Below are 26,171 nucleotides of genomic sequence, written 5' to 3'. Positions count from 1 at the left end.
AAAAGAATAACAGTTCATAGACTGCAGGTTCTACCAAGTGCTTGGACCCAGATTTGTCTCTATTGCTTTTGCATGGAGCAGTGTCTTATCTTTAGTCTCTTCTTTAAGTAAATGCCAGGTTAAATTGGTTCTTGCAGTAGCACTGGCTGGCACTACGGATTAACTGAACCTTGCTTTAGCCCAGGATGATAGCTTCTGGCTGGAATGACCCAATGTGAGATGAAAATTTTTTAAAAATTACAGATGCTGGAATTATGAACTAAAAACAGAAAATGCTGGAAATGCTCAGCTGGGCAGGCAGTATTTTTGGAGCAAGAAACAAAAGTTAAACAAGTTTTCCAGCAAATGTGACATGAGTTTGCAGTCTTGGCAAGAGTTAGCAACCTCGGTCAGACAGTGCTGACATGGCAAGGTAGGATATGCAAAGAATTTCCACTTTGACCTAATATGGGTATTTTCTGGACAGGAGCTGGGTTGCACTGTGGAACTCTCTGCAACACCTAACCTGGGTATAATTGACATGGACATTTGTTATCTAAAATAAAAAGTGCTTCATTCCCCAGCACAACTGTGTGCAAAATACAAAGTATATTATATTCAATGTGTGTGCTTTAAGAAACACCTTAGGTTAAAAAAAAATTATATTCTTTCCTGGTATGCATTGGACAGGTTGGACTGCATTCTTAACACAGGTGAGTGCAACAAAAGCATATAATGAATGATGTAGAATCAGTCCAGATTGATTACATGGGGAATATTAATACAATGTGTCCAATATTTATTTTGCATTACTGGTAAACAGAGTGAGAAGTAGGGGTGATGGGATTACAAAGAAACATTGATAAATTAATTGGGTAGACAAAGCTGGGCAAATGAATTTCAGTGCAAGTAAATGAGAGGTCTTACATTTTAGACAAACTAAAGGATAGATTTCAATATTTTCTTTAAAGATGCTGACAATTTGGGAACAGTGGAAGTCTAAAAAGATATGTGGTCCATGGGTGCAGGCAACTAAAAGAAAAGAATTATGGAATATTAGCTTTTATAGTGAGGGCTGGAATATAAACAGGAGGTTATTTTGTTACACTTAAACAAAGTCCTGATGCAGGATCTGGACCAGAAATATCAACTATCCCTTTGCCTCCACAGTTTGATTTTTGAACAAAGTTCTGGGTTAGACCACATTTGTAAGATTACTCTTTTGGCCTCTGGACTTTAGAAAGAATAACCTTGAAAGCTGTATTATTGCTGTAAAGATGACAAGAAATTACAAAAAATAGGCTTGTATTTCCTGTGATGGTTATAGAGTGATTTTATAGACCATATTGAAAGGAATTGATAGCATAGAAAGAGACAAAGTTCTTCCAATGGTGGAGGATTCTAGAATAAAGGGACATAAGCTCACATCAAAATCTCACAAAGAATGGTAGTAGTATGGAACTCTTTCCCACAAAATGCAGCAGATACTAGCTCAGTTATTAATTTTAAATCAGAAATTGATAAATGTTTGTTAGTTGAAGATATTAAAGCATACAAAAATGCAATAGATAAAATTCTTGTTTGGATCAGCCATGGCAGAAAGTCGTTGAAGGGCTGTGGATCCTATTCCTCTTTCCATGATCGCCTGTTACATTCATCATATTTAATATTAAAATGATGACCAGAAATCTACTCGATATTGTTTTCCCAGGTCGCCATGCATTTCGATTATGGAAACCTCTTCAACAAGTGATTGTAGAAACAGCAAGAACTATCCCCAGTCCCGTAAGTTTATTAGAGTCAAGTATAACTTTTCAAAACTTGTGTTATTTGTGCAAAGCCTATTCGGATTTAATACACCATAAGTATTTTAGGGTGTATTAAACTTGCGTGCACTGGACATGCTAATTTGTGAGTGTTTTCTATTAGGTGATACTTAAAGAGTTGGATGGTTGTGCATCAAGCCTATTTCAAGGACTTAATGTAGTGTAGACTGTCGGTAGTGGGGGTCTCTTTTTCAGGTCAGACATTAAAATGTCTGCTGTCTCTGATGAACTTAAAATTTTAAAGAAAAGCACAGTTTTTTGAGTATCCTAGCTCAAAGTCAAAGTCAAGTGTATTGTCATATCCACAAGTACATGAACGCACAGGTGAAATGAAAAACTTAATTGTAGCAGCATCACAGGCACATAGCATCAGATAAGCAGCATTCACAAGAGAAACATAAATTATACACAATTTTTACAAGAAAGTACACAATTAGAACAAAAAAAAGTCCATTGTAGTGCAAAGTGGTCATATGTTGCTGTACTGAGGTAGTGATTAGGGTTGTGCCAGTTGATTCAAAAACCAAATGGTTGAAGGGAAGTAGCTGTTCTTGAACGTAGTGAGGTGAGACTTCAGGCTGCTCTCCAATGGTAGCTGCAAGAAGCTGGCATGGCCGGGATGCTTAGAGATCTTTGATGATAGATATTGCCTTCTTGAGGCAGTGCCTCATGTAGATACTACTGATGTTGGGGAGGGATGTACCTTCAATCGTTCCTCAGCTCCTAACACTGCAAAGACCAGATTAATTGACCATTTGTTTTGATTTTGAATCTTGCTATGTGCAAATTGGCAAGAAACTTCAAAAGTAATTCAGACAGTATGAAGCACTTCGTGATAAGCCAACAGCAATAAAAAACACTCCATTGCCATAAGTTTTTCTAATGAATCTTGCAGTAATTGAAGGTCACATTATTTCATGTTGATTCATGTTTGTTATTTATAGGGTATACTTCAAATCTGATTCAGTCTATAAACAATAACTACATGTAAGTGAAAATGCATCGTAATTTGAAGTTGTTTCATTATGTTTATAATTTGGGTGAACCATATGATAATTTAAATAAACGCACCCTTAGAACAACATGTCATGATCTAATTTCCCCAATTGAAAGGAAGGATTGATGTGCAGTGGACCCTAAATTATCCCTGATTTAGGTTTATTTTTTGCTCCATTTTTAAACTGTAAAGATAAATTTAAGTTTGTTTTAGAGTAGGATTTAATTTGGGGAAAATGAATTATTGTACAAACATCTTTTTCACCTTCAGTAGTTTTCTTCATAAAATCTCTAAGAGAAACTGAAACACTCAACAGCTGTTAATGTCAAGGAAAAGATGGATTAATGCAAGCAAGTCCAGGATGATTATTTTTGTTTCCTGAAGTGTATGTTTCTCTAATTTATTACACATTTTCATCCATAATCTACATGGAGTCCCTCTAAGTAATCAGTTAGTAGTTTTGCCAGGTCAATAACATTTTGAATAAAAGGATAAAGTAATATACTGTTTAATTTTGAGTGCAGTTTTTGAAAGGCAAGAAGCAGGTGGTTTGTAGTTTGTTCTTGGCTTGTCAGTGTTTTCATTTGAAATTTGAAACCTGAAATTTCTGCCACAGAATTTGAAATAGACAGATATCAGTAGCCAAATTGCCTAACATCAGTAGTAGGAAAAATCCTAGAATCTATCGCTTGGAAAATAATGGTAGAATTGGGAAGTCAACACGGACTTATGAAAGGGAAATCTCTATGTGCTTTTTTTGGTTGTAACTTGTGGAGTAAGTAAAGGAAATCAGTGGATGTGAAAGCTTTTGATAAGGTAACATGCTGATGTCTATTAAATACAATTAGAGCATGTGCTCTAGGGTGATATAATAACATAGATTGATTATTGTTAATGGGGAGAAACGGAAAGTAGAAATAAATGGGTCATTTTTTTTGGATTTGTGACGGGATTGATGTTCAGGCCCCACCTGTTCACAACCTACAACAGTGATTTGACACCAAGGACACCAAGCATAATATATCCAAGTTTGCTGATTATACACAGCCGAATGGTAGTGTGAGTCTTGAGGATGTAGAGAGGCTTCAGGCAGATAATGTCAAGCTGAATTAATAGTGGAGGACGTGATAGATGGAATATCATGTGGGGGAAAAATGTGAAGTCATGCACTTTCGTTTTTAAAACAAAACCGTATTTTTTAAATGGTGAAAGATGGAAAGGTGTTGGTGGGTGTCCTTGTATATTAATCATATTAAGTCAATGTGCAGGTATGGCAAACAACTAGGAAGAGGATTTGTTGCAAGAGGATTTAAGTAAAAGAGGAACTAAGTAGGGTCCTGGTGAGAGTCCAGCTGGAATTTTGTTCACAAGTCTGGTCTCCTTACCTAAGAAAAGGTGCACTTGGGATAGAGGGAGTGAGGAAAAGTTCATGAGATTGATTCCTTTAATGGAGGGGTTGATGTGTGAGCAGAGGTGGAGCAGGTTGGACCTAGACTTCAGAGAGTTTAGAAGAATGGAGGATATTTCAATGAAACATAATATTCTCAAAGGGCTTGGCAGGGGTTGATAAAGGGATGATATTTACTCTGGATTGGGTATCTAGAATGAGGGGTCACAGTCACAGCCACGGACTAAAAGTAAGGGGTCACTTATTCAGGACTGAAATGAGAAGAAATTTCTTCACACTTAAGTTAATGAAATTCTTTACCTAACATGTAAGTGGAGCTTAGTTGCTATGTGTATTTGAGACAGTGATTCATAGAGTTTGAACATTAAGGGAAAAAAGGGATATGAGGTTTGTACAGAATGGAAAGAGACCATTCAGTCCATTGAGTCTATACTGGCTTTATGTAAGAGCATTATTACAGCCTCTCCTTAAAGTCCTTTCATTTCAGATACTTATCCGACTCCTTCTTATGCACTATGATTGCATTTTCCTCTACTACTACTCTATATTTCAGTCTCTCTGACCAGAAATCTGTGCACGATCTGTGCACAACCTTGAGGATTATAGGCTTCCTCATAGTGCCACTAATCATGCACCTTGCTTTGCAGGTATCACTTGTCAACACAAAGATGTACTGCAAATCTCTGTGTTCACCTGGTGGGCAATGCCCAGCACATCGTCCAAGTCAATGTCTGGTGTCCTGGCAAGGATCGAGGTGCTTTCAATCTGCTGTAGTCTCCATTTGAAAAAGAAAATGGTAGCTACAAATGCCTTGTGCTGATGCTGTGGGTTGAAGGGCCTGTTCCTGTGCTGTACTCTTCTATGTTCATAACCTGTGGGTTGGTCAGAATCTGAATAGTTATGGAAGTCTGAAGTTCAGATACAGTCAGTTACTTTTAAAAAATATTAATCAAATCATTAAATTGTTGATAATTTAAAAATGTGAGCAAATAAAATACTTAAATTCAGTTAAAAACATTGACATGAATCAAATTAATTTAAAACAATATAATTCACCAGATACTTAGCTGAGTCACATGAAGCCATTCCTTTTGATTAAAATACATGGAGTTGCATCAGTGGACAGATTTCTTTCTTTGTGAGAGAGAGGGTATTGCAGGAAGTTTGCCAAGTGAAGTCCCCACAAACACCTGTTACAAAGTTAGGATTTCATGTTTGTATGGGAGATCCAAACTTACACGTGGGAGAGAAATGTACAATTCTATATGGAACCATAGAACAGTACAGCACAATAGAGGCCCTTCGGCCCACCATGTTGTGCCAAACTTTAAACCACGCCTAAGACTATCTAACCCCTTCCTCCCACATATCCCCCTATTTTAAATTCCTCCATATGCTTATCTAACAATCTCTTGAACTTGACCAATGTATCTGCCTCTACCACTACCCCAGGCAGCACATTCCATGCACCAACCACTCTCGGGGTGAAAAACCTCCCTCTGATATCTCCCTTGAACTTCCCACCCATTACTTTAAAGCCATGCCCTCTTGTATTGAGCATTGGTACCCTGGGAAAGAGGCGCTGGCTGTCTACTCTATCTATTTTGTATACCTCTATCATGTCTCCCCTCATCCTCCTTCTCTCCAAAGAGTAAAGCCCTAGCTCCCTTAGTCTCTCCTCATAATCCATACTCTCCAATCCAGGCAGCATCCTGGTAAATCTCCTCTGCACCTTTTCCAACGCTTCCACATCCTTCCTATAATGAGGTGACCAGAACTGGACACAGTGCTCCAAGTGTGGTCTAACCAAAGTTTTGTAGAGCTGCATCATTACCTCGCGGCTCTTAAACTTGATCCCACAACCTATGAAAGCTAACATCCCATAAGCTTTCTTAACTACCCTATCCACCTGTGAGGCAACTTTCAGTGATCTGTGGATATGAACCCCCAGATCCCTCTGCTCCTCCACACTACCCAGAATCCTGCCAATAACCTTGTACTCGCCTTGGAGTTTGTCCTTCCAAAGTGTACCACCTCACACTTCTCCAGATTGAACTCCATCTGCCACTTCTCAGCCCAGTTCTGCATCCTATCAATATCCCTCTGCAAGCTTTGACAGTCCTCCACACTATCCACAACACCACCGACCTTTGTGTCATCTGCAAACTTGCTAACCCACCCTTCTATCCCCTCATCCAAGTCATTAATAAGTATCACGAAAAGTAGAGGTCCCAGAACCGATCCTTGTGGGACACCACTAGTCACAGCCCTCCAATCTGAATGCACTCCCTCCACCACAACCCTCTGCTTTCTACAGGCAAGCCAATTCTGAATCCACAAGGCCAAGCCTCCCTGGATCCCATGCCCTCTGACCTTCTGAAGAAGCCTACCATGTGGAACCTTGTCAACCGCCTTACTAAAATCCATGTAGACCACATCTACTGCACTACCCTCATCAATCTTCCTCATCACCTCCTCAAAGAACCCTATCAGGCTTGTGAGACATGATCTTCCCTTCACAAAGCCATGCTGGCTGTCCCTAATCAGTCCATGATTCTCTAAATGCTCATAGATCCTATCCCTTAGAATCCTTTCCAACATCTTGCCCACCACAGACGTAAGGCTCACTGGTCTGTTATTCCCTGGACTATCCCTACTACCTTTTTTGAATAAGGGGACAACATTTGCACCCTCCAATCCTCCAGTACCATTCCCGTGGACAACGAGGACTCAAAGATCCTAGCTAACAGTTCAGCAATCTCCTCTCTCGCCTCGCGGAGCAGCCTGGGGAATATTCTGTCAGGCCCCGGTGACTTATCTGTCCTCATATTTTCTAACAGCTCCAACACATCCTCTCTCTTGATATCTATGTGCTCTAGAACATTAACCTTACCAACACTGTCCTCAGTATCATGAAGGCCCCTCTCCTTGGTGAATACTGAAGAGAAGTATTCATTGAGAACCTCACCCACTTCCACAACTTCCAGGCACATCTTCCCACCTTTGTCTCTAATCAGTCCTACCTTTACTCTCATCATCCTCCTGCTTTTCATGTCCTCTTCTTGCTCTCCTCAGCCCCTTCTTAAGTTCCTTCCTTGCTACTCTATATTCCTCATGAGCCCTATCTGCTTACACCTTATGTATGCTGCCTCCTCCTTCCTAACTAGTTGTTCCACCTATCTTGTCACCCATGGTTCCTTCACCTGCCATTCTTTCTCTGCCTCACCGGGACAAATGTATCCCTAACATCCTGCAAGACATCACTGAACAATGACCACATCTCCATTGTACATTTCCCTTCAAAAATGCCATCCCAATTTACACTCTCAAGTTCTAGCCTTATAGCCTCATAATTTGCCCTTCCCCAAATAAATATCTTCCCGCCTTCTTTGCTCCTATCCTTGTCCATGACAATGCTAAAGGTTAAGGAGCGGTGGTCACTGTCCCCCAAATGCTCACCCACTGAGAGATCTGTCACCTGACCCGGTTCATTACCTAATACTAGATCTAATATGGCATTCCCTCTAGTCGGCCTGTCAACATACTGTGACAGGAATCCGTCCTGGACACACTTAACAAACTCTGCCCCGTCTAAACCTTTGGCACCAAGCAGGTGCCAATCAATATTTGGGAAGTTGAAGTCTCCCATGATAACAACCCTGTTATTCTTGCACCTTTCCAAAATCTGCCTCCCAATCTGCTCCTCAGTATCCCTGCTGCTACGGGGGGGGGCCTATAGAATACTTCCAGTAGAGTAACTGCTCCTTTCTTGTTCCTAACTTCCACCCATACTGACTCTAGAGAGGATCCTTCTACATTATCCACCCTTTCTGTAGCTGTAATAGTATCCCTGACCAGTAACACCACCTGTCCTCTTCTTCCCCCCGCCCCCCCATCCCTTTTAAAACACTGAAATCCAGGAATATTCAATATCCATTCTTGCCCTGGTGACAGCCAAGTCTCTGCAAGAGTCACAATATCATAGTCCCATGTACTTATCCAAGCTCTCAGTTCATCACCCTTATTCCTGATACTTCTTGCATTTAAGTAAATGCACTTTAGCCCAGCCACCTTTCTACTTTTATACCCTGTACTCTGCTTCTCCTTCCTCAAAGCCTCTCTACGTGTTAGTTCTGACTTTTCCACATCCAGTTCTTCCTCAGACCTACCCCTCTGGTTCCCATCCCCCTCGCAAACTAGTTTAAACCCTCCTGAACCACCCTAGTAAACCTGCCTGAAAGGATATTGGCCCCCCTTGGGTTCAGGTGTAACCCATCCTCTCTGTACAGGTCTCACATTCCCCAGAAGAGATCTCAATGATCCAAAAATCTAAAACCTTCCCTCATGCACCAACTCCTCAGCCACGCATTCATCTTCCATCTCTTCTGATTCTTACCTTCACTATCACGTGGCACTGGCAGCAATCCTGAGATTGCTACCCTTGAGGTCCTGTTCTTCAGCCTTCTGCCTAGCTCCCTAAACTCACTTTTCAGGACCTCATCCCTCTTCCTACCTATCTTGGTGGTACCAACATGTACCACGACTTCTGGCTGTTCTCCCTCCTGCTCAAGAATACTGTGGACCCGATCAGAGACATCCCAGAACCTGGCACCTGGGAGGCAACATACCATTCGGGATTCATGCTCACTTGCACAGAACCTCCTATCTGTTTCCCTGACTATTGAGTCCCCTGTCACTACTGCCCTCCTCTTCTCCTCCCTTCTCTTCTGAGCAGTAGGATTGGTCCCAGTGCCAGAGACCTGGCTACTGCTGCTTGATCCCTGCAGGTCATTTCCCTCAACGGCTTCCAAAGTGGAAAACCTGTTATTGAGGGGAACAGCCTTCAGGGTCCTCTGCACTATCTGCCTGTTCCCTTTTTCTTTTTCTCTCCCCTGACAGTCACCCTTCTATCTGCTTCCTGACCCTAGAAGTACCTGCTCTAAGGTGGGGGGGCGGGGGTGACTTGTCTCCCGAGGCACAGTATCTACATAACTCTCTCCCTCCCTGATGCTTCACAGTGTTTGAAGCTGCGACTCCAGCTCATCAATTTTGAACCGAAGTTCCTCCAGCCTCCAGCACTTACTGCAGAAGTAGTCACTGTGCACCCCAGCGGGGTCCACTAGCTCCCACATCAAGCAGCTGCAGCATATCACCATCTCCTCCATCTGAAGTATTCTTTCCCTACCTAGTTTTATCCTACTTAAAATTTATAACAATAACAGGTAATCCTTACCTTTACTTACCAGCTACTCATCCATCTCGCCCCTTTACCGAGCCCGTTGAGCCAAAGCCCAATCACTCTGCTCCCTCTCACTCCTTGTAAAGAGAACATTTCCAGTTTCTCCAGTTTACCTACATAACTAAAGTCTTTCATCCCTAAAATTACTTTGATAAATCTCTTCAGTACCCTCCACAAAGCCATTACATCTCTCCTAAAGTGTGGTACCAGAACAGGACACGTTACTTAAGTTGTGGCCAAACCAGTGTTTCCTAAAGGTTTGTCATGACTTCCTTGCTTTTGTACTCTGTACCTCCATTAATAAAGCCCAGGACCTTGTTTGCTTTTTAACTACTTGCACGATCTGCCCTGCCACTTTCAATTAACTATACATACTGTATGTACCTCCAGATCTTTCTGTTCTTGTACAATTGTCCCCTTTGTTTGTGGTGTCTTTTCTCATTCTTCCTCCCAAGATGTAGTAGTTCACATTTTTGAACAATAAATTTCATCTGTTGCCCATTCCACTAGCCTGTCTACATTTCCTTGAAATCTATTACTATCCTCCTCACTGTTCACTATGTCTCCAAGTTTTGTGTTACTCACGGTTTGAGAGCTGTGACCTGTAGGTCCAAGTCTAAGTCATTAATATATATTAATGCAGTGATCTTTGTACTGACCCCTGTGGAACTCCACTGTACACTTCCCTCCAATTTGGAAAAAAACAACCTTTCTGTACTACTACTCCTTGTTTCCTGGTACTTAGCTAGTTTTCTATACATGCTGTACAGCCCCTTTTATTCTGTGACCAATCTTAATGACAAAGTAATTATGTGGCACTTTATCAATAATATTTTGGAAGTTCATATATACCACATCAATTGTATGTCCCTCATTCAGACTCTCTGCTATTTCATGAAAAAATTCTTTCTAGTTAGACTATCTTTACAGGAAAGTGGTGCTGAGGTAAAAGATCCAATGACGTCAACTTTTATTCTTCCAAACTCCAGAAAATAGAGGCCTAATCCACGCAATCTCTCCTCATATGACAGACCTGCCTTCCCAGGAACTAGTCTCATAAACTCTCTCTATAGCAAGTATATCCTTTTTTATGTAAGGAAACCAAATTGTACACATTACTCCAGGTGTGACCTCACCAAGGCCCTAAATATAATTATGGTAAGATATCATTATTCTTGCACTCAAACAGTGAAGGTTAACATAACGTTTGCCTTCCTAATTGCCTGCTGCACCTGCACATCAGCTTTCAGTGAATTATGTGCAAAGAGACCCAGGTTCCTTTAAAAACCATCGTTTTCCAATCATGCACCATTTAAGAAGTATTCAGTATTTTTCTTGAAAAGAGATAGATAACCTCGCCTTTTTCTGTCTTGTACTCCACCTACCATGGTGTTGCCCACTCACTCAGCTTGTCTACATCTTCTTGAAGACTCTATGTATCCTTATCACTACTTACAATCCCATTTAGTTTCCTGTCATCGACATGGTTGTAGATCTTAGATTCCGTCCCCTCAGCAAATCATTGATATATTTGTGAATAGCTGGTGTCCATGCACCAATCTCTTGGTATCCTACTAATCAGAACTTGGCAGTTCATTAATATTGTCGAGTGTACAACTTTCTATCCACACTAGTATAAGTTAAGTAGCTTTTAATTTGCCCAGTATGGACAGGATGAACTAAATGGTCTCCTTCTATGCTGTATATTGGTAATTGGTTTATTGTTGACACATGTACTGAGATAGCGAAAAGCTTTTGTCTGCATTGCCATCCAGACAGATCATTCCATATGCAAGTACATTGAGGTAATACAAAAGTGAAAACAACAGAATGCAGAATATAGTGTTACAGTTACAGAAAGTGCAATGCAGGTTATCATTCTTGGGTAATATATTTTTTTTCACTTGGCAAAGAGATTACAAATCTCCTTCTTTAATCCTCTGCTTACTACGTGGTTGGTGTAACTTGACCCTGTAACTTGACTTTGTAGAATCTTGAAACTTAGACGTTAGAAATTAATTCTGCCCACGTATTAACTTAATGGATTATTTCATCTCATAATGTTATAAGTGATATGTTTTATCCACAGAGTTTTTCAGCATATTACAAAGGAGGATTTGAAGCCAAAATGAGTAAACGTGAAGCTAGTCTTATATTAGGTGTCAGGTAAGTGCCTTTGTTCATCCTTTTAAGAATATTATTTTGGGAAATCCATTATTGACTGGGGAAGTATAGTTTATGGGGATCTCTTCTGATCTAAAGCAGCAACTTTGGAAAAAATTCTTCAGGAATTTTGGAAAATTGAAGTAAATGGACATTGTATCTAAACAATTTTGCAGGAAATCCAGAGAGGTTGTTCTGAAATTCTACCCCTGTGGATTCAAACTGCATCCATATGCAATGATTAGTTGCTTAAAATTACTCTTAACCAGTCTGAATAAAAACACCTTTTCATTGTCATACAGCACAGAAGTAGGCCCTTTGGACTACCATGTCGATGTTGACCATCAGTTACCTATCTATATTAATCACATTTGCTAGCATTTGGTCAATAGCCACCCATGCCTTGATTGAAGTGCTCATCCAGATGCTTCTTAAATGCTGTGAGAGTAGTTTTTGTGAAAATTCAAATGCAAGGGGTTGCATTCATTAGTGCTGGTGCATTGTCATCGGTAAATTGAAAAGCAATTACCTTCTGTTTATTAGTTTGTTAACATCTTTCTTTTGTTCGGTTCTATATTTTGATGACTTTATCAGACCCACACAAACAATACAGTATATAAATGAGATGGGTCACTAAGATCATCTGTAACATAATGCCAAGCATAATACATTCATATTGGTTCAAAGCAAAAAATACCTTCAAGCATGTGTAGTACATATACAAGAATGCCAAGTAAGATTAAAGACATGATGATCATCATGAGGCAGTGAATGAAACAGGTTTGGAACCAAACAGGCATAATACCAATTTTTTTTAGAAAAGTGACAAAACAGACATTAGGCAACTCTCAAACTGAGCCTTAGAAATTTCTTCTCAACATTGAGAGATATAGTGCTGTACAGTTGAAAATTGGCTTAATCCTGGATAGAGCAAAATTTTGCCCATTTTATGAGTCTCCTAAAGCCTGGCAGGAAATTTGATCTCTGACTTTCTGGTGGGGTTTGAAGTAGCAAGGGAAACATTGTTCCAGTGTAAAACCTTCCAAAGAAGTTCACAATAGTGCAACACTGAACACTTGTCTCCAGTGTGATTTTTAACTTCACTAATCTGAATAATCAGTCTTCGTTTACTCAGGGAAGAACCAGCTTTTTGTAACTCTGCACTAATGAGCAAGCACTCAAACTGCTCAACCCTCCACAACACTCTGGAGACTCACTACTCATTCTATCCATCACTCACACTTAAGGTTGAGCCTTCCTTACGTCTTCAATTACTTTTCTGTACTCAGAATGACTTCCAGTGGAGATTTGTCTGTGCCAGTGACTCCTCTGGCTGATTGGCATGAAGATGGACTTTAGGCTTCAGAGATAGGGACAATGTGGTAGGAGGCACAAAAGGGCTTATCCCCAAGACCTTATACAACTAAAGTTTCAGCAAACCCTGCTTGTACCCAGCCCTCTGTGAAGATTGACGTCTATGCAGGCTAGACTTCACTAAGAAGATAATTTAAAATAAAATGATAAATGTGGGATTGGTGCAAACAGATGCTCGCTGGTTGGTGTGGACTTGGTAGTCTGAAGGGCCTGTTTCTGTACTGTAATTCTCCAAGGTCCTCACTAAGACCTGTGATCTCCTGCAACCTCAAATGCTGTACATGCTCACACGTGTCTGGTTGGCTGTAGAAGTCAATATCATTGCAGTGCAGTAACAGCAAGGAGATGATGTTGGTAAAGAGACCATAATTCTATTTCAGTTCACCAAAGCAGCAGCTCGTTTACTGACAATATAGTGGGCATTGTGGTGGTGAAATGGATTATGTAGAGACATTGAGCATGCTGCAGAAGGAAGCTGATGTGTGTGCATTGTCATGGAGCATGTAAGAGTCTGAAAACTTGGGCACAGGGCTTTGCACAGAGCTTGGAGCCCATCCTTTGCAGCATGGGAGTTGGTTTTTGCTTGCAGTGTGGCTTGATATCATTTATAAATTTGGTTGAGTTATTTTGAAGTGACTTTTATCTTTGCATTGTGGGCATGAGTAGACTTTGATGATTCAGCGAACTTGCTAGCAAAGAGGGAAATGGGGTCACTGTCCACTGTTACTGGTATCAACGTGGATGAGTTCCTTCGAGTCATCCCAGGCAGAAAGCAGATATTTGGGTTTTCTCCTCTAACCTAATCCACATGCTAGAGCTCCTCAACTGCTTACCTTTTGGCTAGTGGCAAGGCTGACCCTCACAGTGACAGTTTGCTGAAAACTGCCAGAACTATCATAAATCTTAACACTGCTGTGCCAATTACTGCAATCATTCCTCCATGGCAGTACAGGCAGAGGAAAAGCAGTGCCTGCATGATCCACTTGGTCAAATTTTGGGAGGTACCAGCATAGCTTTTGTCAAGGCAATGGATGTTTGCACCAAAGTCCCTGGGCATGTGGTTAGCAGATAGACTTGATCACACAATGGCCATCATTTGGTTTATTCTAGTGCTCTATTATAGCAGGAACATTTAGTTGCTGCAGAATGCCAGCTGCATAATTGCTGTTGAGATACTGAGCATTAACCTACATGGCTCAGTGCCTTTCTTCACACATCGGCTGAATAGTAAATGAAATTCCTTCCAGTTCCACTATAGGGTGGAGCTGAAATGCTGCAAAGGACTGTCTATAATTAAAGCCATCTTGTAATCCTAACAAAGCCAAGTGTTCCCTCTGCTTCTGGTCTGTGACAAGAGAGGTTGAAATATAAATAAAAAGAGAATTCCAGAGCTATTCAGCAGGCCAAACAGCCTAAGTGGAGAGTGAAACACTTATCTTGGAGAGTGAATCTTTCAGGTTCTATTTATGTAGGGTTGTTAAGGTAAACAATTGAAACACACTATTTAACTTTATTAATTGGACATGATTGGTTATATTCTAATTACACATGGTTTTGCATCTTGCCAATCCTTGAGATGCCTTCTTAATGAGCAGTGAGTGGATTAATGTTATTTCTTTTATCAGTCCATCAGCGAACCGAACGAAAATCGCAGAAGCCCATAAAAGAATTATGCTACTGAATCATCCTGACAAAGGTAGAAATAATATTTAAAGTAAGCTTCCAAAAATATGTCACTTTGAATTCCTCATACTTATTGCAGTTGTGCTGGAAAGTTTCATAACATCTGCCTTCCAGTTCGAGAAATTAATAAACAATGATTAATAATTGATTAAATTCTATTTATAGATGCATGTATAATGTTAATACTTGTATTATATTCTTTGGTAAATGGGAGCTAATAACCCAACCAGTGCTGGACAACTCTACAACACTCTCCCTAATTCATTAGTAATATGGATGTGCTGTCTGAAGTACAAGCATGATAATAAAAATTGACTGCTCTTGTCCATAGTTAGTGCATTAATAGGGGTTATAACTCATAGAAATTGCTACCCTGTACACTTGTGCTCAATGACATGCATTGGTTCTCAGTTCCCATATATCTCAATTTTAGAATTTGAATCCTTGTGTTAAAATCCTTCTAAAGCCTTGCTGTTCCTATTTCTGTAACCACCTCCAATCCCACTTCATTCTTCCAACTCTAGCTTTTCTTCATCCATTCGATGTCACCACTGGCAGCTGTAGCTTCAGCAGTCAGGATCTTTTCTATCCCTCTCCAAGACCTGTGTAGAATCCTACCTCTTTGACCAAACTATGGTCACCTTTCCTAATATCTTTATCTTTGGCATGTTGTTTTAGAATGCTCCTGTGACAATTATTGTAGTGTAGAGACCCTAGATAGGAACATAAGAAATAGATAGAGGACAGGCCATTCAGCTTTTGTGCCTGTTCTGCCACACCATGAGATCATGACAGATACTCTACCTTAATATCACTTTTCTGCACCAACTCTATACTCCTCGATTCTCATAATACTTAAAAAATCTATCATCTCTTTCTTGAATATTCTAAAGGACCAAGCCTTCATAGTCCTTTTGGCTAGAGAATTCCAAAGATTTGCTTCTCTTCGGTAAAGAATTTTATTCTCATCACTGCCCAAAGTTTGTTTTAAGACTGTGACCCCTGGTTCTAGACAGACCAGCCAGGGGAAGCATTGTCCCTGCATCTGCCCTGTCCAACTCAACAAGAATTTCAATGAGACCATCTCTCGAGTGTAAAAGCTCAGTGTGTTTAACCTCTTATACAACAAATCTGCCATCCCAGGAATCAAACTGGTGAACCTCCACTGGACTTCCTAAATTGGAATTATGCCCTTAAAGTAAGGGATCAGACTTGTACACAGATATAAGGTGATGAGTAGATGAATCCAAATGTACAATCCTTGACTAGCAACTTTTTAAAAATCTGATTCTCTCTTTGGCCCAATATTGAGCATAACCATTGTATCAAACAGCCCTCCTTTCCCTTTTGGACTGAAAGTAGGGAGGAAGATCTGTTCATGATGCTTCTGTTCCTCTTGCTGAGCAGTTTCTCTACTAGCCTAATGCTGTACTAATGTTTCCTTTTCTGCTATTCTTCTTCACTTTCCAATATTCAGAGTGTCCAGCACGCCATCTCTAGCCTAGGGTTCCATCATTGAGTTGAAATATGAAACAAGCCTAATGGGATAAGGAAATAAAGGGAAAACTTGTATGCTTTAAGGGAATCTTTTGAATAACATGATTATTTTTTTTAAAGGTATTTTGGAATATCTTAATCACATCCCATTTACAAATATCCAAGTTTTTGTTTCAGGAAATTGATGACTACTGCAGTCTGCTAATTCAAATCACGGCAGGTCTTCTGGGGTGGCTTACTGGCACATTTGGTAGAACTGCTGCTTCACAGGGCACCTTGCAGTCTGAATTTAAATCTGACCTCGTGTTTTCTGTAACCTTAGGAGGATCACCATTCCTTGCTGCAAAGATCAATGAAGCAAAAGATCTAATGGATTCTTCTAGCAAAAAAATATCCTGAAGAATTTTTTATTTATTATATATCGTTTCACATTGATATTTCTGGAAGAAATTTTGCTGATATAAATTGTGTCAATGTTCTGACTTGGAAGAGTGAAAATACATTTTGACACATGAACTGTCAAGTAAATTGAAGATGTTGTGTCCTAACTCTATGGCTGCCACAATGATGAATTAATTAGATAGAATGAAAATGAAGTCCCCTTCATTTATACAATGCCCCTTTCTTGTTAGCCTCAGGAATAAAGATAGAGAGGTGGTGACCATCTTTTAATGTGAAAAATGGATGAGTGTTTTAATCAGAAATGCAGCAGTAGTGGAGCAATTGATCAAGAAATTTGTTGCATAATTAAACCAAAGATTAACAATACTCAAACAACCAACTAGTGATCCTCTTGTGGTAGAGGGGAGCTAAATGTACTCACAGTGCCTCAGATGTGCCAGACAATGGAATTTCTGAATCAAGTTATATTGTGGTAGTGTTGAGATGGTACAAATTACTGGCTGTACAGGTTTAGTAGTTGAACTGAAGCCATGGACCAGCAAAGTGGGGTTAAAACTTTTCCCCATTTGATTTAAGGTAACCCTCCAAATTAATAATTTAATGGTTTGGGTTGCTGTAATATCTCGAGGGTGGCATAGCAGTGCATGGGTGGCATTATAGTGCTGTCACAGCTCCAAGGATCTGGGTTTGATCCTGACCTTGGGTGCTGTCTGTGTGGAGTTTGCATGTTCTCCCAGTGACTGCATGGATTTCCTGTGGGTGATGCATTTTGCTCCTACATCCCAAATATGTGTTGATAATTGTAAGTTATCCCTTAGTGTAGGCAAGTGGTAAATAGGAAGATGAATTCACACAGCATGAATTACTCTTCCACACCATTACTCCTCATTTGATTTGCCAAATCTAGATTAAAGTCCGCAGTGATTACCACATTACCCTTGTTATGTGCAGTTTAATTTTGAGATTTTCTATTTTGCCCTATTTTTATATATCAACAACTTCCAATGTTTTTTTCTCCCCCCCTTTGTTGTTTCTTAGTTCAGTCAGGACCAACTCTGCTTAATTTTCTGAGCTAAGATCCTCTTTTTCTCTCTCTTGATCCCATCTTTTAATATCAGGGCAATCCATTTGTATTTCCATTTTGCCAGTCTCTTCAACAAGTTAACTAGCCTGGAATATTTAATTCCCAACCTTGGCTACTTTGCAACCAAACCTCCGTAATGGCTATTAGATCAAACCTATTCATTTCCATCTGTATTGTTAATTCATCTGTTTGTCCATTCAGAAACAATGCCTTGAATATAGTTTAAAACCTTATCTATTGCCCTATTTATGATTTCCCAAGAGAATTCAAATGAAGCCCATCTCAATCGAACAGCTCTCCATTACCCCACTGACATCAGCTCCTGCTTCACACATTTAACTTTCTAATCAGTTAATCCCAACAACAATTGGTGTGTGGCTGAGGTAACTGTCTAGAGTTTTTTTTTAAACCTTGGATCCCAAATCCTCAAATTCTGTCAGCAGAACCAATCACATATCAACCATGAGTATAGATTATCCACTCCAAACTCCCCTTCAACCTTGAGGAGACGCCATTAATCTTGCCTCCAGGTATGCAACAAAATCTTTGGTACTCTGGGTCACAACTGCAAAACAATACCCAACTTTGACTATTCCCTTTCAACCCATCCTTCCCCCTCCCCACTCAACTTGCTGCCTGCACTGGTGGTCTATGGTCAGGTTGCTCATCCATTAGTAGTTTTCTCCCCACAGGCAGTTAGAAGCTTATATCTATTGAGTAAGATCAAGGGCTGAGGCTCTTCTAGCACTGCACCTGTGCTGTCCTTATTTGTCTGAATTGCTGTCTTTACCACTAGTCAGAGCTGAGTGACTGCTCATCATATGGAGTGTGATTACCTCCATGATCCAAGTGTCCCTTCATGCCTCTCAGTGTTAGCACATCAGCTCAACAACTCTGAACTGAAGTTTCTCAAGGTGTGGGTATGTACTTCATACATGGTTGTCAGGAATCACTAAGACCTCCAGACACTCCCACATACTGCAGATGGGACACACAATCTGCAGTGCTGTTCCTGTATTACCTTAATCAATTCAGTAATAAACTAAGTTACCTAAAAATATACATAAAGTAGAACAAGAGTAAATGAAACTCGCCTCATAAGCAAGAGAAAAACCCAAAATATTATCAAAGTACTCATTTTGAACACTTTTTAAATTTCCCAACTCTCTAGTTTAATCAAACGCTTGTTGAGATTTTCGTGGTTGTTTCCCATACTGATTTTTAAATTCTCCTCAAATATTTGATTTCACTTAGCCATTTCATGATTCTACCCTCAGGCAGCAAGTCTATTTGGGCACAAGGTTATTTATTTAAATTGCTCTGTAAATAGACTTCCACAATTTTTATTCCACAAGCATCATTAATTTCTTGAGGCAATATCATATTACAATTGAAAATGATTGCAGCCACTTTGTAGTATGTTTGAAGTTAAATTAGGTTACAGGCCACCAACTAATTTCATTATGTCTTTTATGAAGCATTGATATCAAGCTTTAAGTAATGTTACACTCCTGATCATGTTATTAACTTAATGAACTGAACATCAGAAATCTATTCCAATCCAGAAGCTATTAGCAGAGGAGACAGCATAATTAATTGGCATACAATTCAGCTCAATTTGGAAGCCAGGTGATAAAGGCACAGAGTGGAGATTTCCAAAGTATTACAGGACAGAAACAGACCATTTGGCTAAACTACTCAGTGCTGGCATTTATGTTTTCTTTAAATCTCCTTCCAGCCTACTTCATCTAATGCAACCTGTATATCCTAATCCTTTCTCCTTTAAAAGCACCATTCTATCTGCCTCGACCATTCTGTGTGGTGGCAAGTTCTGAATCCTACTAACCAACTAACTGGATGTATTAGATGTTACCTTACATCAATAGCTTCTAGTTTTGGACTTTGCCACAAGTAATCATCTCCATCCCAATGCAAACAAACTCCTTCATAATTTTCCAGACCACTATTTGTTAAGTTCCCTTCTTTATTCTATCTAGTCTATCTTTCCTGATGACCTCTCAACCCTGCAAATTTTGTTTGGCACCTTACCATTTTGTCATATGAAGACCAGAATCATGCATGGCATTTTGTATGATCTGAGCTAAGTTATAAGCAGGCTTCACATACCCTTACAGCTTGTCAATTTGATTCCTCTGGAGATGAAGCCAAGGATCCCTTTGCACAAGGACTAGTTTTGTGCCTTTTAAATGATTTGTGAATGTATACCCTGGGTCCTTTCGTCATTACCCTATTCTGACTCTTACTTGCTAAGGATTCTATGGTCTCCTATTCCTCCTAATTTGCATTACTTCTTACATAATAAAATTAATTTGCTTTTTGTGATATTTAGTACTGATACCTTGTTTCATCACCAGCTTCCTCAGTATTAGCTGTATTAAGCCTAGTCAGTGAACTTGGGGAAATTCAGTCAGCAAGCCACAGACAAATGATTTCTGATGGGCTTGGAGTTTGGAGTATGTTTCTACCACCCCCCCCCCCCCCCCCAGCCAGTTGCTTGAAGGGTAAATTCCAATCAGAACACAGACTCGTTGGTGGCCACAGACTGAAATGTGTTTAAATAAATGGATTTTTTGAAATGTGTTTAAATAAATGGATTTAAACCCTTAAGTTTAAATGGTGGGTGGTTGAGATCTACTATTTCTCTTAAAATCATGCAGATGTCAGTGGAGTGGTTAAGTGAGTGGAGTAGCTGTCAGAGTTCTGGATCCAGGGTCATGAGTTTAAAAATCACACCACAGCAACTGATGACGTTAAATTCATGTATTTAAAATAAGTCTCCGTGGTACATGAAACTACTGTATTGTTGCAAAAATTCATTGGGTTCATTAAGTGACCTTTAAAAACAAAAGCAAAATATACTGTCCTTACCTGCTGTTGCCTGTGTGTGTCCAAACTCAGCAATGTGGTTGACTCTGAACTGCCTCCTCAAACTTTGGACACTCAAGATGTAGTGACTTATGTAGGAAGGCAAAATTATGGCAATTGGATTTGAAATGGCTTTACCTTATATAGGCAGCTTTAAATTCTGAGGTAGTACCCATACCTATAAAAAAATCTCAAGGTAGAATGTGACAATTTTTGAAAAATAGTTACTGTAGGAAGTCAACTTGTGTATTGCAAAACATCTTAAATAGCAGCCAGATAATGAAATTGTTATAGTCATGTCAATTGAGGAATATACGTGGGACAGGCCATGTTGCAGGACTGAGTGTGGTGAAAAAGGGAGGGAGAGGAATCTTAAGGACAAAGTACCAAAAGTCTGCAGGTCAACAACTCACTGTCACTTCTCTGGAGGCTGGTCCAGTGCAAGAGACAAAACCCCACACTTCCAGGATTATCAAGTAGTTAACTGCACCACTGAGAACCGAAGATGCTTCCAACAGAAAAATACAGCCAAATGCAAGATGGTCTGGGTGCTATGCAAATGCCTAAGGGACTGAAGTTCAATTTTGAATCCTTATTCCCCAACTGTTTTTAAGCAGTTTGAGATTTGAAGAAATAATTATAAGAACAGAGGATCTGGAGACCATTTCAGCCCCCTGAGTCTGTTCTTCCAGTCTGTTAGCCCAGCCATCTATCCATCAATTTGATTTACTCACCTCTGGCCCCGGAATGAACTGAAGGGCAGTCCTGGTTAAACAGAGTGCTTGAGGGATAACGACAGTATCTTTCACCCGCTTGCTCCTTCTTGAAGCGCACTAGTGTCTCTGAGCAGTGATGGCAACTTATGATACTTCATTAAGTTAACATTACTTTGGCTTTGAATGGGCATATGGCTGTTGAGGTTATTGACTCCAAAGATCACATGTTACCAGTTTTAATTATTACATATGGGTAATTATTAGTCAGAGTCACAATACACACATCTTCACATAATACACCAAAACAGTTAATTTTCTGTATTACACCCAGTTGATAAATTATTTAGGGACTGGTTAAATATGCCTCACGTTTTGCTTCTGATCTTGAATCAACCTGGCACCAGGGTGGTGCTGACTGGATCCACCCCTTTCCCTATCACCCAACTTCCACTGCCACAAATCCATGATTCCACGAGGGAATCGATGCATCATCGCTTGTCTATAAAGGAGTTCCTTTAAAACATTCATTCTCACTATGCAGTTTAATTGTCCAGAACTCGTCCTTGAGGCGATGATGGTTCTTTCTTGAACCGCTACAGTCACTGCTGTTAGGTAGGGTTGCCGGTTTTGACTCGGTGGTAATGAAAGTACACCAATATACAAGGCAGGATCGCGTATGATTGGGAAGGAAATGTGCACTTGTTGTCTGTGACCGAAGGAGTTGGAGGTCTTGGGGCAGGGAGATACAACCAAATTAACGCACGTTGGTACAGTGCGTTTTGTGGATGTGCACGCTGGAGGTCGCGTTTAAGCTGTGGATGGGGTGTCCATCATGTAGGCTTCTTGAGTGCTGTTGAAGCTGCATCTGTGCCGGCAAGTGGAGGCACCGCCATCCCCATCAATTTGTGCCTCGGAAAGATAGAAGAGACTTTGCAGGGGCGGAGGGCCTCAGTAGATGAGGAAGGTTGCAGTTTCCGATCATTGGTCACCTTGGTAAGGCGACGTGTTCAGCAACAGAGGATGACAATGTCAAAAGAAGGCAGTTAAGCCCCGCTTTGCGGCTGATGGCCTTTGGTTGAAACGTGCAGGAGATGAACATTAAAGTGTTCCGTCCAGCCTGTGATGGGGCCGCGGACAGATCTTCTGCTGCCTTCTTAACCGATGAGGTCGTTCACAAATATTTAACTGGAGTAACTACACTATATCTCTTACCGCATAATTCTGAGAATATTCGTGTATGGCATATTTATTAACTTCAGTCTGTTTTCTACTGTGAATTCATAACCAACCCACATCCCTTCAAACTTGTACACACAAGCAACGACACACTTTCACCAAATTTATACCAGAACTTGGCGATTGTTCAAAATATTTTTTAAAAATCCCTACCTCTCACTAGCCTGAGTGATTTTGTCCATACTGTTGATAGAACGAGCCATTTCAAACAGGAAACAATGTAAACATTTCTGCAGGGGAACTTGAGAGTGCGTGTTTCCAGAAATGTAACACTTGGAAAGAGTTTCTCTCCGCCCCGTGATTCCCTGTTTATCCCATATATTTTCCTTGGCCTCTTTCAGAGGCTGGTGTTCGTCTCGGTACCACCCAAGGTGTCATCCCTTGTATCCCTGTTGCTGGACATTGACCACATGCGAACCTGGCGGGAAAACAGCAATTTGCGCGCCGCTGTTCTGTATTTTTTGGAGATGAGGTTGTAGAGGACGGGGTTGATAGAGGCGCTCAGGTAGAAGAGCAGCATGCAGACGACGTTGAAATACTGACTGAAATGGAACAGGTCAAGGCCCTCGCTCCTCGAGAGGGTGGAGAAAAGATTTCGACCAATGTGGAAAGGTAGCCAGCAGGCAACAAAAGCCAAGACAACTACAACTGAGAAGATAGAAAGGAAACAATCCATTAATCCAGCACAATTCATTACAACTTTAGAATCGGGCCAGATGCACATCACGTATGTTGACAGGCCTGACGAGGAGCAGCGACAAAGGATGGAGCAGCTCCCAATGTGTATATAAGAATTACGACATCAACTCTATTATGCCCAATGCACGCATGTTTTGATTCCCTCAATAGCTTGATAAGCTTAATCTTTTCGAGCGACGCATGTTGCAATACAGTGTTTGCAGGCTAGGGATCAAAACAAAACAGGAATTTAAAATAAAGCTACACTGAACACACATCTGATAAATTGCAAAACAAATCTTTTCAACAGAGATGAGTCATATTAATGGTCTGGGCTTTTAAACACTTGTTCCTTTCCAACCGTAGAAATCTTGCAATGTTTTCAATAATAATTTTCCCGCAGCAAGCAAATGGAAAACTTCTGAAAAAGAACCGTATCAAAACGGGAGGGACACTGAAGACGGGACTGCTAATTTCATTGGCTGGCATTTAGCTATTTAAAAATCAACAGCATCCAAATCACACCAACTCAATACCACGTCTTAATTTGGTTGTAGAGAAACATGGTAATTATTTAGTAAACCGACCCAAAATGTTTTGTTTCTTTTCATGTGGAAAGAGGATGAATTTATTTTGCATATTCCCTGTCTAAATCTCACAGTGATTTTGTTTTAACTTTTACGCCTTTGAATTTCAGTTGAGTCACGGAGTGCAAGTACCAAAATCCGGACTACATTCAGTGAAAAATAACAGAAAAACAGCAGATGCTGAAAATCTGGAATGAGAACAGAATAATGCTGTAAACACCCAGCAGGTCAGGCAACATCTTTGGGAAGAGAAACGCCTCAAATGGAAGGTCCTTCCTCAGAGGGTCTTCGACCTGAGATTTTAACTCTGGTTCTCTTACCAGATATGCTGCCTGACCCGGTGAGTGTTTGCAGATCGTGTTCAAAACAAGTGATGTTTGTTTTGAAAGCCACGCGAGGAGATGATTCTCTCACTTGGATGCATATTATGGGATGCAAACTAAGACATTTCTCCTTAACTCGAATCAATACTTTGCATCAAACCAGACTTACCCAAGAGCTTGACTGTTTGTTTGTGATATTTTTCCCTGTTTGCAGCATTCGGACCCTTGATATCGCCCTTGTTTTTCCACAGTTTCCTCCCTATGAACCCGTAGAGGAAAGTGAGGCAGAACATGGGGAAGAAGAAGTAGACGGTTGAGACCCAGATCATAATATCGAGGATCCCCGAGTTGACGGCGTATTCGGTGTGTTTGCACATATCCTGCTCCACGCCGAGCAAAAAGAAGAAGGGTCCAGCGGACACCAGTGCGAGAGTCCAGATCAGAGCGATGACTGACCTCACTCTCCGCTTCGTGATCAACACCTTGGCTTTGAGAGGAAGGCAAATGGCCAGGTACCTCTCGATGCTCAGAGCCGTGATATGCAGAATGGTGGCGTAGGTGCAACCTTCGTTGATATACTGATAAAACCTGCACAAGAAATCCCCGAAGAGCCAGGGTTTGTACCTCCACAGGCGGTAGAGGTCGAAAGGCAGGCAGAGGAAGATCAGCAGGTCCGAGACGGCCATGCTGGACAGGTAGAGGTTGGTGGTGGTTTTCATGTCCTTATATCTTCGGATGATCAGGACAGTCAACGCATTGCCGGTGACTCCGACGATGAACAGCACGATGCAGACCACCGTCACCGGGATCAGGGTGGAGACAGGAAAGAGAGGGCAGGACTCGTCGCAGCGGAACGTACTGTTGGAAGCATTCGCCATCTCAAGGGGTCTGCCGGCCCAGGCTGCGTGAACAGCCTGGAGATGGGAACAGAGCCCACTCCTGGGCGGATGGATGGCTGCGGCTGGGTTCCGGCGTCTCTGTCAGCATGGGAAATCTCTGCTTCTCCCCCCTCTCTCCCAAGAAGTATCTCGGTTTGCAGGTGCAACAGAACCCAAATCTCTACATCGCCACGTGCTGCTCTCTTGTGCCCGATTTGCACCGGTGGGTGACCGCAGGAGAACGTCGTCCAAGTCCCATCTCATCTGTGATGAATGACAAAGATCCCCACTGGGGGATTCGGACACGGATTGTAGAGAGGGAGGGACAGTTGCATCCGCAGAAGGAAGGAATAACCACCTTCCTCCTGATAATATTGGATACACCAGAGATAAAGGGTGGCGCACGTAAACTCGCGCCTCCGTTGACTGGCTGAAATCTCACGCCTGAACTCAATTGAATGGATAATCCCTCAACACGTTTTCTGACCAACATCTCAACTGCTGCTCTTTATGAAACCAAGCGGGCAGTTGGATTACTCGCTCACACCAATGTACAACGAGATCGATTGAAGCCAGATGATACCGGAAAGAACTGAAATGCAAGACCAAAAAAAACCCTGAAGTTTTAACTCGGAGTTCAGAGGGAGGGAAAGCATAATCTGCAAAGAAAGATCGGGAGGGTGCATTCCCCCAAAACAATGTTGATAGAAGGGGAAGGTTTTGTGGGCACATAAACGCAAAGTTATCAATTGTCCCGGAATTTCCCGAGATGGTTCCCCAAAACCAGTCTAGTTGAAGAAGCTGGATCGAATCATAAGTGAATGAAATTGACACCAAGAGGATAACTTACAGATTCCGGAAGTCCAAAATGAATTAGTAAAACGCTGTTAATATCTAGGATATGCTGAGCCGAAGTTCGAAATGAACAACTTTTTGCAAATTCAGAGCCAGGGAGAAGTCTGCGTGAGGGCGTTAGAGGGGCGGGGAGAGGATGGGGTGCTTGCAATAGAGAGAACTATAAAAGGCAACTACTGAGAGAGGAATGAAACTATAAACAGGTACCCATCTGGAATCCTGCGTTACTGTAGTGGGAGTTAAGGAGTCATTAAGGAGGGAAGCCGATGATAAATCTTTCAGACATGGCACTAAGGTAGGACAAATATTTGGGGGAAGCACAAGCGGGATGAAGTGCAAGATAATCTATGATGGGGAGGA

At 41.0% G+C, this 26,171-nt stretch overlaps 2 protein-coding genes across 6 annotated transcripts in view; one reads left to right on the top strand and one right to left on the bottom strand.

The window, feature by feature from the left end:
- LOC127569320 (dnaJ homolog subfamily C member 15-like) overlaps window positions 1-16,694 on the top strand; it is a 33,066-nt gene extending 16,372 nt beyond the window's left edge. For 3 of the 4 annotated variants that reach the window (XM_052013844.1, XM_052013841.1, XM_052013842.1), the window contains exons 4-7: window positions 1,691-1,764; window positions 11,539-11,615; window positions 14,612-14,682; window positions 16,489-16,694. In XM_052013844.1, coding sequence (XP_051869804.1) covers window positions 1,691-1,764; window positions 11,539-11,615; window positions 14,612-14,682; window positions 16,489-16,565 — 299 coding nt within the window. In that variant the 3' untranslated portion in view covers window positions 16,566-16,694. Of the gene's footprint in view, window positions 1-1,690; window positions 1,765-11,538; window positions 11,616-14,611; window positions 14,701-16,488 lie in introns of all 4 variants that reach the window. The other variant, XM_052013843.1, reaches the window with a different exon arrangement.
- A 3,445-nt stretch (window positions 16,695-20,139) lies between these two features.
- mlnr (motilin receptor) lies at window positions 20,140-25,895 on the bottom strand. 2 transcript variants are annotated; one of them, XM_052013837.1, is made up of 2 exons: window positions 24,248-25,895; window positions 20,140-23,138 (listed from the first exon to the last, which is right to left on the bottom strand). In XM_052013837.1, exons 1-2 carry the CDS (start codon window positions 24,954-24,956, stop codon window positions 22,828-22,830), a joined length of 1,020 nt encoding a protein of 339 aa, XP_051869797.1. In that variant the 5' UTR covers window positions 24,957-25,895; the 3' UTR covers window positions 20,140-22,827. The 2 variants fall into 2 exon arrangements, with proteins under 2 accessions (XP_051869797.1, XP_051869798.1); XM_052013838.1 differs by having other exon boundaries at window positions 23,008-23,393.
- Window positions 25,896-26,171: the final 276 nt, after the last annotated feature.

The sequence above is a fragment of the Pristis pectinata genome, chromosome 4, assembly GCF_009764475.1.
Source record: "Pristis pectinata isolate sPriPec2 chromosome 4, sPriPec2.1.pri, whole genome shotgun sequence".
NCBI lineage: Eukaryota > Metazoa > Chordata > Chondrichthyes > Rhinopristiformes > Pristidae > Pristis > Pristis pectinata.
This window is presented reverse-complemented; position numbering and strand designations above follow the sequence as displayed.

Coding starts and splice junctions, on each gene's coding strand:
- mlnr (XM_052013837.1), bottom strand. CDS start 24,956: ATGGCGAATGCTTCCAACAGTACGTTCCGCTGCGACGAGTCCTGCCCT. Junction 23,139..24,247: donor ACAAACAGTCAAGCTCTTGG/GTAAGTCTGGTT, acceptor CTATCTTCTCAG/TTGTAGTTGTCTTGGCTTTT.